Genomic DNA, 15,567 nt, shown 5'->3' with positions numbered 1-15,567 from the left:
CGCGACAGGAATTCCCGGATTTGCAAGATTGACCGTCGATCTATGAGAGCTCTTCTCTGGTTGGTCATTGTAACTTACCATGGCTACTGGCGCATGCGCAACAAGCCTTATCCGCTGTAAACACAACATCGGTTTGTCGATCGAATTACACTACCGTCTATCAGTCGGCCAGCAATGTTCACTGCAAAATTCAACGATAGAAAGAGGTTTGTGGGGCAGGCATCGGGCAAGAGGAAGAAGCAGCTTGCATTAGCTCGAATAGCCGAACAAGAAAAGTCCACGGGCGATGAAAACGCGCCCCGCGAAGTTGGCGCAGCGGAGTGTGTCGTTTTGGATGGTGGAGGTGATGCACATTTTTCTCATCGACTTCAAGTCGAACCTCGGCCAGTGTTGTGCGATATACACGACAACCAGCAGGAAATAGAGGGTGCTTCAGCCTCTGCGAAGAAGCTAAGAAGATTCAGTGGTGCCGATGACTTGCAGAACGCACAAGTGCCAGCCGATGTGCCTGCTGAACCGAAACGTACATGGTGTATCGTTGAGTGTGGTCAGCTCAACTCGCTATTATCGGATGTGAAGTGCCCGGAATGCGAAGCAGGACATTTAACGATACGCGTTGGAGAATCCATGGGCTTGTCCCAAGAGTTAGCACTTTGCTGTGACAGCTGCCAGTACAGACGGTCAGAATTTTCTTCACCTAGAGAGAGCAACCGCAACCACATGAAGAATGTTCCCTTTGACGTGAACAAACAGATTGTCCTATACTCGCATGAGATTGGCAGTGGGTACTCAAGTGTGGAAAAGCTGTGCACAGTGTTTGGCATGCCCGTGATGAACAAAAGCTCATAGTCATATCAAAGAATTGATAAAAAGGTCAATGCCAGCATCTTGGCGGTAACAAATGTCACACTGGTGGAAACTGTTGAGCATGTAAATGTTGCATACAGGCAGACCTTTCCTCAAGGTAGAGCAGATGTCCAGTTTGACGAAGAGGATGAAGACGCTGCCTGGGAAGAAGATGACGGTATTCTTTGGGTAGATGTTGCCTTTGATGGCACCTGGCATAAAAGGGGTTTTTCATCACATTATGGTGTAGGAGTGGTGGTTGACGTTCTCACTGGGTTGGTGCTCGACTTCTCTGTAAAATCCACCTACTGCCACACATGTGCCATGAATAAGGAGAAATTGGAGGAGATGACCCCTGCCCAACAACTGCGATGGGAGCAGCAACACCGGGCTGAGTGCAGCATCAACCACCAGGGATCTGCAAAGTCTATGGAGAGGGATGCAGCGTTGGAGTTATGGGGAAGGTAAGAATATAATCTGTATACCCCCACCATAGCCTATCTTTTAATTTTTGAAGTTCAGAACAGAGAGAGAGAGAGAGAGAGAGTGCACGAAGATTCGATTATGAATTAGTGACAATAACAAAGTTCATTTATAGCCTTTTATAACAAAACAAGAACAAAACAATACTACTGTGAAAATATTTTGTAACACAACACCCCCCCCCCCTTTATAACTTTATAAGCAAATCCTGAACTCATAAATTGTGTTCTGCAAGTAGAGGTGCACAATTTGCTTGCCTACACAATGGGTTTTCTGATTTTTACTGTGCTGCAGGTCTGTTGAGCGTCACAACCTCAGGTACAGAACTATGCTGTCGGACGGAGATTCTACGGCTTTCAATGCTGTGGCTGCAGCTCAGCCCTACGGTCCCACACGTCCCATCACCAAGCTGGAATGTATCAACCACCTCCCCAAGAGAATGGGCACAGCTCTCCGCAAGGCAGCAAAGGATGAAAGGCTTGGTGGAAGAGGGGAGGGGCGACTAACAAAGGAAAAGTGCCAACGCTTGCAAAACTACTTCCGTAGCGCGATCCTCAACAACCTTGAAGATCAGCGAGCCATGGAGCAGGCGATCTGGGCCACTTTCTTCCATGTAACTTCAACGGACGAGGACCCTCACCATGACAGATGTCCAGCTGGGCCAGCCTCATGGTGCTTTTTTCAAAGAGCCAGGGCAGAAGAGCAACCACCACCTCCACACGCAGAGCACAACGGCACCGCCTTGTCCAGGGAAGTCTCGCATGCTGTTCTGCCCATCTACAGAAGAATGACCAATCCCATTCTTCTCAAGCGCGTGGCCCATGGCAAAACCCAGAACAGTAACGAGTCTCTGCACAATGTCATGTGGGGACACTGCCCCAAAGAAATCTTTGTTGGGAAAGGCCGGGTGGAAGCAGCCACCGCTGAGGCTGTTGCGAAGTTCAACAGAGGCAACTTTGCACTGGCACAGGTCATGGACCACATGAGCTTGCCAATAACTGATCTCATGGAGGCTGCTTTGGCCAAGAAAGACAAGGTTAGGATTCAGAAAGCAGAGAAAGCAACAGCTGTGGCCGCTGTGGCAGCCCGTAGGGCAAGATGTGCGGGTCGTCAACGCCAGCTGGAGCAGCAAGAAGACCAGGAGGGGGAGGTGTACGGAGCTGGACTGATGGGAGACGGGGGAGAATAAGTAACTGAACCATTTCAAGAAGTCTGTGAACAATACAGGAGCACTCATATCATCTTTATTTGGCCATCTGTCTTCATCTTTTTTACAGAAACATTTCACAAACTTTCAATCACCATTTTCTCAGAATATGATTTTCAAGGACGGTAACCACGCGACGAAGGTCTTCACTTCTCATCTACTTGTGGTAGACTACCAATTTTTTCACCCCAATCATTGTAAATGAATTCGCCCCGTAGTTACAGGAGCGCTTTTTCAAAAAAATTATGTTTTTTGTTTTTTATGAATTAGAATAAAAGCCTGACATAGCATTTTCATGCGAAAATATAATGTCGGCCAATTTTTTTTTTTTTATGGAAACTAAGGCTGATACTCACAAAAATGCTCTGTAACTACTGAGAAACGCTACTTGTGAGTTCATAACAACAAATATGAGGTTGTTAGCTTGAGAAATTTCTAAAATATCACGCTAGAGCTGAATAGACCGTTTCATGTTTTTTTGTCAAAAATCGAGCGTTTTTACCCATAAAAAGACCCTCAGGCAATTTTTTTGCACAAATGAGTCTTTTTATGTGTTTTTGCTTGATAATACGTACAAATATTGCAAGAAAAAGTGCAAACATCCAGTAGAAATTTTTCGTGCCACCTCTCCCCTTAAGGGTGGAGATTTCTCCAATCTCCCAGACCAACATATGTGCAGACCAGCTAGTGCCTTATCTCCCTTTGTGTGTACATGCAAGCACAAGACCAACTGCGCTTGGAAAAGATCCTGTAATCCATGTTAGAGTTTCGTGGGTTATAGAAACACGAAAATACGAAGCATGCATACCCTGAAAGCGGCGTATGGCTGCCAAAATAGCTGGGTTAAAACGGTCATACACGTAAAAAACCTACTCTCGAAAAACCACGAGAGTATATGGGAGTTTCAGCCCATGAACGCAGAAGAAGAAGAAGAATGATGGTTCAAGCTTCTGGTTTTAAAATCAGTAGCTGTCTTTTGGAAAATCGTTTATTCGACGCTGTTATTCGGAAGTGAGCATGCTTTTATCACACACCATACCTCCTATCTGGCGCTGTTGCTCTGCAGTGAGCACACTCTCCATGCGGCGCAGGTCCATCATCATGAGTCGCTGCGACTCCAGGAACTGGTCGTTGGCCATCTGCCACGTCTGCTTCAGCATCTCGTGCGACTGCTTCTCGTCCTCCAGTAGCCGGCACACTGGAAATAATGGACAGGTTATTAGGGTGCGTCATTAAAAAAATTAATGGATAGGTTATTGGGGTGGGTCGTTAAGAAATATAATGGAGAGGTTATCGGGGTGGGTAGTTAAAAAAATTAATGGATAGGTTATTGGGATGGGTCGTTAACCTAATTGGTAGTGCGCTGGCCTTGAAACCAGATCATCCCCATCAGTGTACGGTATGGGGACTTTCTGTATTTCACAGAGAAAACTCGGATATCTGACCTAATCTTAAACCAACCTGAGAGAGCAAAATAACAAAGATATCCTGCATTTTTTATCTCAAAAACGACTCCATAATCATACGACAGGAGCTAAAAAAAAACCAAAGTTCTGATTCTAGACAAAAGTCTTGAAGATTCTGCAGTGTGAGTACGACAAAAAAATGAAGTGTTCACCTTCGTGCAGTTCCTTGCGGACCTTATCGGTGTCCTCCTGCAAGACATTCTTCTGGGTGGTGAGCACAGCCACGTACATCTCCAGGTCTATCCGTGCCGCCTTCTCTGACTTGACGATCTTCAGCAGCTTCTCCACCTTGGGCACAAACACCAGCACAGTCAGTAAGTGTTGCCATACCAACATTTTATTAATTTACAGTAGAACCCCCCATGTAAGATCCCCCGATTCCTAAAAAAATACCAGCCCAGTCAGTAACGTGTTGCCTTACCAAGATTGTATTAATTTACAGTAGAACCCCCCATGTAAGATCCCCCGATTCCTAAAAAAATACCAGCCCAGTCAGTAACGTGTTGCCATACCAACATTTTATTAATTTACAGTAGAACCCCCCATGTAAGACCCCCTGATTCCCCTGAAAGCGGAGTATGGCTGCGTAAATGGCTGGGTAAAAATGGTCATACACGTAAAGGTCACTCATGCAAAAAACATTAGTGTACGTGGGAGTTTCAGCTCATGAACGAAGAAAAAGACCCCCTGATTTTAGACTTCCCCCTGATTTTAGACTTCCCCCTGATTTTAGACTTCCCCCTTTTTAAGACCCTGTTTTCTCTCAGATATTCTGTTCATAGCCCCTGTAAATGTACCCATATTTTAAGACTTCTCCTGTTTAAGACATGGTTATCTCAGATTTTGGGGGGTCTTAAAAGGGGGATTCGACTGTATTTGAGTGTGAGCTGACTACCCAAATTTGATTCCAGGTTTAACTACCAAACAGCCTATGCAAGGTGTGTTTGAATCTAAACATATGAATTCTCGAAATTTTAGCCAACAGCTGACTTAATTTTCCCATTCAAAATTCTTAACAATTAGAAGAATACATGTACTACCATAAGCAAATACTTGGCGATACAAAATAGTGTGACTACCTTCTCTCTGGGGTCAGAAACACTGTCGATGTCGGTCAGAGAGGGAGGAGGACCTTTCTCCCCATCCTTTCCTTGTGTCCCTCGAGCCTGGAACCACAAAGAAACGTGATTCATGACTTTTACACCAAATGACAATTTGCACGCAGAAGCTTATGGACCTACTCTTACCGCATCTTTTCTTCGGTTGCAAAGGTGCTAACAGGAGACTAGCGTGCACAAAGCACGAAAACAAAGGTGCTAGCATGAGACTAGCATGCACAAAGCACGAAAACAAAAGTGCTAGCATGAGACTAGCATGCACAAAGCACGAAAACAAAGGTGCTAGCATGAGACTAGCGTGCACAAAGCACGAAAACAAAGGTGCTAGCATGAGACTAGCGTGCACAAAGCACGAAAACAAAGGTGCTAGCATGAGACTAGCATGCACAAAGCATGAAAACAAAGGTGCTAGCATGAAACTAGTGTGTACAAAGCACGAAAACAAAGGTGCTAGCATGAGACTAGCATGCACAAAGCAGGAAAACAAAGGTGCTAGCATGAGACTAGCGTGCACAAAGCAGGAAAACAAAGGTGCTAGCATGAGACTAGCGTGTACAAAGCACGAAAACAAAGGTAGATCGTATGCACAAGCATGTAAGCAGGTTTATCCTACATACGTGAGAGAGACACCCGTGAGATAATAATCGTTCAAATCACACGTGTGTATATCATGTAAATGAGGTCATGTCAAGCAAGTCTGGCAGGGACCTGTTTTTCCACGGCTTATGATGCCAAAGTCACCGAGACAAACGTCATTATAGAAACAAAAATTGCGCTCGCTAATTACCCTCGATGAATCTTTAGAACTAACACGTCACGCCACACTTTCAGAGTGACGTTTCTTTGCTTTGACGTAATAGATTGCACGAGGCTTTAGAAGAGATCGAGGTTCCAAAACAAGCGTCTTCAATTTAGCTGCCTCGTCTGCAAGACATTTTCAGTAAAATACACGTAAGTACAGTATGTAGGATAAACAGAATACTACATGGCTTGCTGTGTCGTACCAGATTTACACTCGTTGCTTTTTCAAATAGTGAACAGCTCGCTTTCGCTCGCAGTTCAATATTTAAAAAAACAACTCGTGTAAATCTGGTATGACACAGCAAGCCATGTAGTATTCTCAATGTGTGCGTACATACATTGCACATCATGACCTGCTAACATGTAATACGCGCATGCAAATTTAACACGGATAGAAAAATATGCAAGTATGCAGGTACACAAATATACATACGTCTCGTTTTGCAGCAGGCAACATACAGGCAAATACAAACACAAACAAGAACACAGACACACACGCACTCACAAACCTCTCTTCATTCCACTTACCTGTATTTTTACCTGAGCCTGTCGCAGCTGTTCTCGGAGAGTCTTGATCTCCTCTTCCAGCGGCATGACAACTGACTTCAAAATCTGGGCATCCTCTTGAGCCTGAAATAAACAATGAAGGAACCAATCAATAAAATACATTAATTTCAACTGAGGATGAAAATTGTTTGTTCATTTTAATGCGTCTTATTCTCTAAGGTACGAGGATGATGGTTTAGCCCTCATCTACTGTTGTTGTCTCTATTTAGAGCGCTTACTCCCCTTGGTTTCTGGGATCCAACAAACCTAAAAGTTCCCTTGTTCATCTACCTTCGATGATTGCCTCCCTTCCACCCATCCCCCTTGCATGTCCCTTACACAGCATTTATAGAACAAATCTTCCGCTCACTTTACCAATGACATAGTTTTTATCAACAGTTTCACCTTTTCTTGATCATACGGCACATAAACAGAATTTTAAGACCGAATCGTAAGATTTTGGTGGATATAGCATCCACCAGTTAATGTCAAATTTCAAAAGACTGTGGCCTTTATTCCTGTAGGAAAGAAGATCAATAATTGAATATCTTGTTTAGAAATACGACTGCACTGGCTGATGGTTTTAGAGTTATTAGTGTCTTTGTACAGTTCTGCAGAGTCACTATGAAATTTCACACAGTTTTCACTTTTGACGGCAATTAGAAATTAAACTACAGAAGCTTGATGAATACCAGAAAAATCTATGAGTCAGCTTCTAGGCGAGATGACCTTGTAAATTCCTAGTACAGTGGTAGACCTGCTTAGCAAGGTCCCTCCGTGGAGAGGACACCTACTGTTGTCCCTTTCTCTATTTTCTTGACTATAACAGGCCACCTGCAATGTATAGACATTCTTGGCTGGTCCCAATGGTGTCTTTTCATCGCAGGTACTTACTCACAGTACAAGATTACATGTTTACTTACTTTGCGCATGCTGTCTTCAAGATTTTCATGCTCGGCGCTGAGGTTTGGTGAACTGGAACCACTCACCCCACTGACCCCGCCGACACGCTTCAATGACTTGGCCACAGACACAAGGAATCCCTCACTGCAAAATACAGCTATCTCTGAGTCTCAGTCACAGAACTTTACATGACTGGTCAGACCGTTTGCCACCCATATTTCATGGGTGAAAGCATGAATTACTGAATACAAACTTCTGAAGAGTCAAAGAATATCAGGGAGGTTAAAGGCACCATTTATACTTTTGAATGAAAACATGTTTATTCCTTTCTACTGTGGCTCAAACAGTGATCTTACATTTTAATGTACCTTACATGTCCTGCCCTTATAAACTCAAATTTTCATGAAACAATTGCTCCTCAAATCGCTCTTCAAATAATCTGCAAAAAAAAGACATATTTTTGAATTTTTCTTGAAGCGTTTTTACCACGCAATGCAAACACTAATAATAATAATAATAAGAACATTTATATAGCGCTAAATCAAAAACTTTCGTTAAAAAGGCTTGCTCTAAGCGCTTGACATCTAAACTAAAACGTCATTCACACTCTTTACAATGATGTACAAGAACTTCATGTCACACTCTTTCATTCAGTATAGCACCATTCACACAGTTGTTATTCTGTACAAGACAATAAGCTAGTCTAACATTTAGAATGTTCATAAGATGAAAACAAGAGAAAACCAGACTGATTAAAACAACTGCTTAGTGCTAACAAAGCATGAATCTTGATGATAACGTAATACATGTTTAACTGTTAAGACCATAAAAAAAACCAAACAAACCTATATGCTAAAATAACTTCGAACTTTTAAGAACTTCTTATAAGATACACAGCACAGCTAGATAAACACCAGAATGATAAAACAAAAGGCAACTCGTTAAAACTATTAAATGCATCAATGTCTAAAACACGAAAGACTCAAATATAAGATACACAATTCTCTAAAATTGTTTATTAAAACTGAAACCGACCTGCTCAAAGTAAACCATACCCACCCCCTCCCTACCCACCCCAACCCTCCTCCTACACTAAATACTAATTATTTCTACTCTTAACTTCCCAACTACACGTTATCCATAAACTATCCAGTAACACTAGTTGTTACTGATAAGACTGAGCCCAGCTCCCCAGAACTTTTGTCAAGACAACAAACTAAACTGAGTTATTAAAATATTCAAAGAAACCCTGCACACTGACCGTTCCTGACTGAGTTTGGTTCTGAGATCATTGATTTCCTCTTCATACTTTTCGTTCAGCTTGACGAGATTCATTCGCTCTGTCTCATACTGGGCCGCTGTGGACATCTGGGCCTCTTCTGACGCTTCTGGAGACAAAGAATAAAGAGAACATTTATTTGCATTTTATGAAAAAATTGGGGAACATTGACGAAGAATTGGCAACGTTTATTAATGGTAGATGTTTGAGGCCTCCTAGTTAGTAAGTAACTGTTTTATACTCGAGAGCTCCTGTTCATAATGCTGTTGCGGGCGCAGTGGCGTGGTGGTAAGACGTAGGCCTCCTAATCGGGAGGTCGTGAGTTCGAATCCCGGTCGCTGCCGCCTGGTGGGTTAAGAGTGGAGATTTATCCGATCTCCCAGGTCAACTTATGTGCAGACCTGCTAGTGACTTAACCCCCTTCGTGTGTACACGCAAGCACAAGACCAAGTGCACACGGAAAAGATCCTGTAATCCATTCCATATCAGAGTTCGGTGGGTTATAGAAACAAGAAAATACCCAGCATGCCTCCCCCGAAATCGGCGTATGCTGCCTGAATGGCGGGGTAAAAACGGTCCTACACGTAAAAATCAACTCATGCTAAAAACATGAGTGAACGTGGGAGTCCAAGCCCATGAACGAAGGAAAAAAATAAATAAAATAAAAAATAATGCTGTTGTATGGTGGCTATTTTACTACTCAGTTGGCTTGTGCAGATACAATCTTAATACAAAAACATTATTAACTACTCCAGACCTGGGAACCCCTGTTTTGCACTTGGAGTATTTTCAAGCAAACTAATGTGTATTTTCAGAAAACTTAGCGTACTCCACACAGCATCTGAACATCCATGATTCAAAAATGTTTTACACACATCCGTCACACCGTGTATCAAGTTTACTAATACATTTAAAACAAATGCTTCTTTCAATGTTTACTGACAAAAACTGTAAGTGTAATCATGTGCTAAAATACTGGATTAGCTCCGGGATGTGCATGTGAAGAAAACTAGTCTAAGAATTTTTCTCGTCGTATTTTTTTCCACTGACCGTACTGCTCGTGTTAGACAATCATGCGTATAAAATACGGCGAAATCGTATGGGTTCCCAGGTCTGAAACTCACCTCCTAGTAACTGTTGCATGCTGGAGAGTTCCTGCTCGTAGTGTTGCCGCACCGAGGCTATCTCGTCGGCCTTGGCTTGCTCAGACATGGCGGCGGCGGTCTTGACGTCCTCCATTTCCTGTCTGAGCATGGCCATCTCGGCACGAAGCTTCTCCAGCTCTGCTGTGCATAGCTCCTGCTTGTCTCTCTCCTGCTTCAGGTCAACTGGTGATGGCAGAAAGAAGATTAATCTATCAATAAGGGGAGGGAGTGGGGAAAAGAAAGAGAGAGAGAAAGAGAGAGAGAGAGAGAGAGAGAGAGAGAGAGAGAGAGAGAGAGAGAGAGAGAGCACTCAGAACTTTATTTCAAAAGGATAAAGATCTCAGAATTGGTCTAATTCTTCCAATCCGACCTGTTAACATATATATATCCAGAGTATAAATGATAAACTCAGCACAAGAGAGAGAGAGAGAGAGTGTTTGTGAGTGTGCACAGGTGCAAATTGAAGCGCAAATGTTGTGTGTAATTTATACACAGTCATTCTCCTCGGTTCAGAAAGTTTTATTTAATCAATTTATACAAACTCACATTATTTCAACAGTTGTACTTAAAAACAGTTGATATTTTTCTGGGATAAACGATTCAGCTTATTTTAACAGTACAAAAACTTAAAATATCTTTTGAAAACTTCAAAATAACAGAACAACAATAAAGAACACAGCATTAAAACTAAACAAACGCTATATATATCAGTAATAAGTCATGCACAAAGGTCAAGTAAAAAACACCACAACAGAGACAGTACTGAGAAAAATCATGATGGCGGCATACCCAAATTCTGGCCTTGAAACACTCAAAAAACCCAACAAAGAAATACCCTGATCCCTTCCACATATTTTCGTGCAAAGGATTAATCCTAGAATCTAAATAAATATGTGTATCACAAAGGAAACAAAACAAAAAAATAAAAACACCAAGCGACCAACAACAAGAACAAACTGAAAAAGCAAAACCTAAACCAAACTACAACCACAAACTTTAACATACATAAATAAACCAAGTGTTTACCACCATAAGCTGGAGAGAAAAAAACAGGCTTTGATTTTAGCGTCTAAAACAATGTTAACCCCTTCACCGCCACAGTATAACAGCATTTTGGTATTGCTGTGCGCCAGGGCAAATTTCGCTTTCTTCGGTAGGTTCACTTATCTGTTCACTGCTCAATCATTTATTGAGATATCTCTTAGATCTTTGGCATGTGGTTTGCTTACACCCTTGGCTATTATGTGATAACATGATCATTGGACTTTGTGATTGTTATGATAAAAATCGATATAATGTCCATTTTTGTCAAAAATTACAGTTTGCAAACTTTCACACACACACTGCAGCACGTAAAACCGCAGAAAAGCTGAAAACACAGCAAAAACTGGTGTCAAATATCAGGTACTCACATTACAGCCCATAAAAGTATTCTTCTGTGTGGTAATCCATAAATCACTTCTTGTAGAGCTTCCAGAACACTGTATCATTTGAAAACAGGTCTACGAGTTGATGTCCAACTTTCGGCCGCCCTTTTTAACCTTGTAGATCGGAAAAAACTTCTAAAAAAGTTTTAACCACGTGGTACTATTACTTATCTGAACGGTCAATGAGAAAGAACTGTGTTTAAAACCCCTACAAGAAGTTGGACAGTGGTTATTACCTCCCATTTAGTTTTCACAAATGTCCTGAAAAGTGCTGATGTAAATGCCACGTACCTAGTACGTGTATGGGCATATGACAAACCAAACATGACCACGTACCTAGTACGTGCTGGGCAGTGAAGGGGTTAATAAGCAGAATGAACAAACCTAAACAGCCAAAAAAAGCTCCCAACATGTATTGCAAATGGCCAGTCATGACAGGTATATTTTGGTCATGTGAACTACATGTAGTTAAACTTAAAGGGACAACAGGAAGTGTCTTTTCTTGGGAGGTGGTCTCATACCACTGACACTGTACACATCCACAGGTTGGATAAACATTACTATAAGCTCCGCATGAACAAAGTATGCTGTTACATAGTACATTCCGTCTCCTTTGACATTATGTTGCTAGCAGCCTCTAAGCTCTGAAATAAGAATTGCACTTAGAACCACCATGGGCTGGAGTTGAATTTCTACTTCTATCTATTCCCCCACCACACATGTGCATGCATGCATACAGACACATGCAGTGACACACTAAAATTTTGCTCTAGAAATTTTGATTGCCAATTTCAAATTATCCACATCCTGTCATCAGTTAGTGGATATAATACCTTCTTTCTGCAGGTACAGCTCTTTAAACTTTGCCCTCTTGATCCCAAAGTCCGCCTCAAGCGTCTTCTTCTCCTTCTTCAGTCTTTCCAGCTGCTCCTCGAAGCTACAACCCTTATCTTCATCTGCATATTCACCAGAAAGATTATCATTTTCCCCTGCATGAACTAGACTCAGTGAAAAACATGAGTGACCATGGGATATCCTCAATGGACCTTTTTTTACATTTAGTCAAGTTTTGACTAAATGTTTTAACATAGAGGGGGAATCGAGACGAGGGTCATGGTGTATGTGTGTATGTGTGTGTGTGCGTGTGTGTGTGTAGAGCGATTCAGAGTAAACTACTGGACCGATCTTTATTAAATTTGACATGAGAGTTCCTGGGTATGATATCCCCGGACGTTTTCTTTCATTTTTTCGATAAATGTCTTTGATGACGTCATATCCGGCTTTTTGTAAAAGTTGAGGCGGAACTGTCACACCCTCATATTTCAATCAAATTAATTGAAATCTTGGCCAAGCAATCTTCGACGAAGGCCAGACTTCGGTATTGCATTTCAGCTTGGTGGCTTAAAAATTAATTAATGACTTTGGTCATTAAAAATCTGAAAATTGTAAAAAAAAATAAATTGTTTATAAAACGATCCAAATTTACGTCCATCTTATTCTTCATCATTTTCTGATTCCAAAAACATATAAATATGTTATATTTGGATTAAAAACAAGCTCTGAAAATTAAAAAAATTAAAAATTATGATCAAAATTAAATTTTCGAAATCAATTTAAAAACACTTTCATCTTATTCCTTGTCGGTTCCTGATTCCAAAAACATATAGATATGATATATTTGGATTAAAAACACGCTCAGAAAGTTCAAACGAAGAGAGGTACAGTAAAGCGTGCTATGAAGCACAGCGCAACCGCTACCGCGCCAAACAGGCTCGTCACTTTCACTGCCTTTTGCACTAGCGGCGGACTACGTTCAATTTCATTCTGTGAGTTCCACAGCTTGTCTAAATGTAGTAATTTCGCCTTACGCGACTTGTTGTTTGTTTTGTTTGTTTGTTAAAAATCCTGTGCTGGTTGCAGTTTTGCTGATGGCCTTACTGTAATACTTGTGCGACAACATTAGTTCAATCGTTTGAAATCTGCAATTCATCAGCTTGATTTGCAATGAAAATGAAAGAGATTGGGGTCTCAAGGAAGAAACAGTTCAAATACACAAATTGACAAGGCAAAAAAAAAAATAGGTGTGGTTACGGTAACATAGGGTCATAGCCAAAAAAAATAGGGTAGGAAGGAAGGCAATCACTTTTTTATTTTAAACTTTATTTTTCTAATGTGTACAAATTAAACCTACTTGACAGGGAAATAAGTGTGCGACTCGGGCGCTTTCGCTTTTATTGCGTTTTCTGCACTCGTTTTCTTGTTTTTTTGTATTGTTTTTTGACAAATGTAATGGGTCGGCCCCTAAAAATAGGGTAGGTCGGGTTACCGTAACCACACCAATTTTTTTTTAGGCCCAAGCGATAAGCGCTTTTCCAGAGGGATTCTAATGCATAAAAATCAGTGGCCAGGCCAGTTAACAGTATAAACTATAACACTTCAGGATTATCGTCATTTGCCAGACATGCTTTTTGATAGCAGGAAATACAATCGTGGAGTCAGATAAACTTCTGCACTTGTTTCAACTTGAAGTACAATATATGTATACCAAAATGGTGATCACGGCTAGAAAATCGTTTCAAATCTTTTGGTCCAAACTGCATGTGGAAAATGAACACCGAGCGCCAGTTGCCGATATAATGTCGAACTTGAGAAATGAAAGACACATCTGCAGCTACAGTCAGATCTATACTATGGGAATCTTGCAAAGTATGTGTAGCTTCTGAATGCAAGCATTTAATTAAAATAATGGACATAGGTACACGTACTTCACATTTTAAATCACAATCTTCAACCTAGTTTAGATTTTTGACTTTTAAGATATAATATAATTATGTGTTTCATTTTGCTGCAGGAAGAAAGTTGTTTTGATTTCTTCACTGGAAGAGAACCAAGTTTATTTGAGACCCTAATTAACTGCCTTGAAACAACCAATGCGCTACTCAATTGAAATCTGTGTTGAAAAAAACCCCTTGAATCCCTTATCAATATTGGCACAGAAATAGGACTGCAGCACACCGTATTTGAAAATTCAAGCTCCCTAGAAGCAACAGAACGCTAATTGAATTTGAAGATCCACTTTTTCAATTAATTTGTGGCACATTATTGAGTTTTTAGTTTTACGCGGTTGAGTATGGAAATTCCATCAGGATACATTACAATAATTACATCACGATTCACATACAACATGTAACAACTTTAATGCCGGTGTCAGTTCCTCCCCACTTTAACTTAATTGGGCATGCATTTTTCTCTCAAAGAGTTGAGCAAAAATATTTTGTTTACAGCTGCAAATGTTCTGATTCACTCTTTAAACAAGCGTGCAGCTATCATGAGAATAGATCGAGCTCTACAATACTCTATAGCTATTAACTCGAGAACATGTTCTATAGATAAGCAGAAAACTATAGCTGTCACCTATAAACATCACATAAAATTATAAAGATTTTCAGTTTCACTAAAGTTTTGATCTTTTATGAGCCTAAGTTAGTGAGTATCATATTGTTAATAATATAAGCAATAAAATGAGCAAGAGAGAAAGATCTATGCATGAATATATACTGCCGGGTAGCAGGAAATGAAAACATTTCCTGCATATCTCAACATTAGATCACAAAACGTATTCATGCTCCCTAACAATGCTAGAGCATTGTCACTTACAACCTCATAATCAATTTCATTCATTCACGTGACAAATGAGTAATAAGCATCCCAAGTCAATTTCAAGGAAGACGAAACATTAATTATTCAGTCTCAGATCAGAAAACATAAGCAAGCAGGTCCCTGCAAATCTATCCATATTTATCATAGAAATACTGCTGATAATATAATATGCTGCAGAAGCAGTCGCTCAGTTATTCCGCTGGGCAAACTGATAACATGATGATCGTTATCAGAGTGGGCATCGATAGCGAAGATGAGGGGGGCTGATTATCTGTCTCAGCTGACACTCCCAGCAAAATCGAAAGTAAACAAGCAGACGACATTAAAATGAAAGGATTTAGGTCTTCTGTTTCTCCATTTACCTTGCTCGGTTGAACCTGCAGCCGCAGCGGCCACAGATTCGCTTGTGTCAGTCATGATGTTGTTATGTTGTCGTTTCACATTGCATTTTGTCTGCTTCGTCTTATCTCACGTCATTTACTAACTCTGCGCCGTCTACTTCCGTTTTCTGGTAAAGGGAGGCCATTCCAACGGCTGAGCTTTTTATCGTCTGCTACAATCATGCGAGTGTCAGCTGAGCTCTGCCGGAAAGAGTTCTTGCGGATAACTTAGCCTGTATCAGTTACATTATTTTGTTTTATTTAAAAGAACTCTCTGGTAACATTCACTGGATATGATCCACAGCT

At 41.0% G+C, this 15,567-nt stretch overlaps 2 protein-coding genes across 3 annotated transcripts in view; one reads left to right on the top strand and one right to left on the bottom strand.

The window, feature by feature from the left end:
* Positions 1-15,384, bottom strand: part of LOC138975381 (rab GTPase-binding effector protein 1-like) — a 38,059-nt gene extending 22,675 nt beyond the window's left edge. The window contains exons 1-9 of one of the 2 annotated variants that reach the window (XM_070348046.1): positions 15,244-15,378; positions 12,055-12,177; positions 9,774-9,977; positions 8,632-8,758; positions 7,391-7,514; positions 6,450-6,551; positions 5,082-5,168; positions 4,155-4,290; positions 3,576-3,734 (exon numbers count right to left, since the gene is read on the bottom strand). In XM_070348046.1, coding sequence (XP_070204147.1) covers positions 3,576-3,734; positions 4,155-4,290; positions 5,082-5,168; positions 6,450-6,551; positions 7,391-7,514; positions 8,632-8,758; positions 9,774-9,977; positions 12,055-12,177; positions 15,244-15,298 — 1,117 coding nt within the window. In that variant the 5' untranslated portion in view covers positions 15,299-15,378. Of the gene's footprint in view, positions 1-3,575; positions 3,735-4,154; positions 4,291-5,081; positions 5,169-6,449; positions 6,552-7,390; positions 7,515-8,631; positions 8,759-9,773; positions 9,978-12,054; positions 12,178-15,243 lie in introns of both variants that reach the window. The other variant, XM_070348047.1, reaches the window with a different exon arrangement.
* On the top strand, positions 856-3,171 carry LOC138975385 (uncharacterized). Its single transcript, XM_070348052.1, has 2 exons — positions 856-1,310; positions 1,624-3,171. Exons 1-2 carry the CDS (start codon positions 1,171-1,173, stop codon positions 2,516-2,518), a joined length of 1,035 nt encoding a protein of 344 aa, XP_070204153.1. The 5' UTR covers positions 856-1,170; the 3' UTR covers positions 2,519-3,171.
* Positions 15,385-15,567: the final 183 nt, after the last annotated feature.

Source organism: Littorina saxatilis, linkage group LG9, assembly GCF_037325665.1.
Source record: "Littorina saxatilis isolate snail1 linkage group LG9, US_GU_Lsax_2.0, whole genome shotgun sequence".
NCBI lineage: Eukaryota > Metazoa > Mollusca > Gastropoda > Littorinimorpha > Littorinidae > Littorina > Littorina saxatilis.
This window is presented reverse-complemented; position numbering and strand designations above follow the sequence as displayed.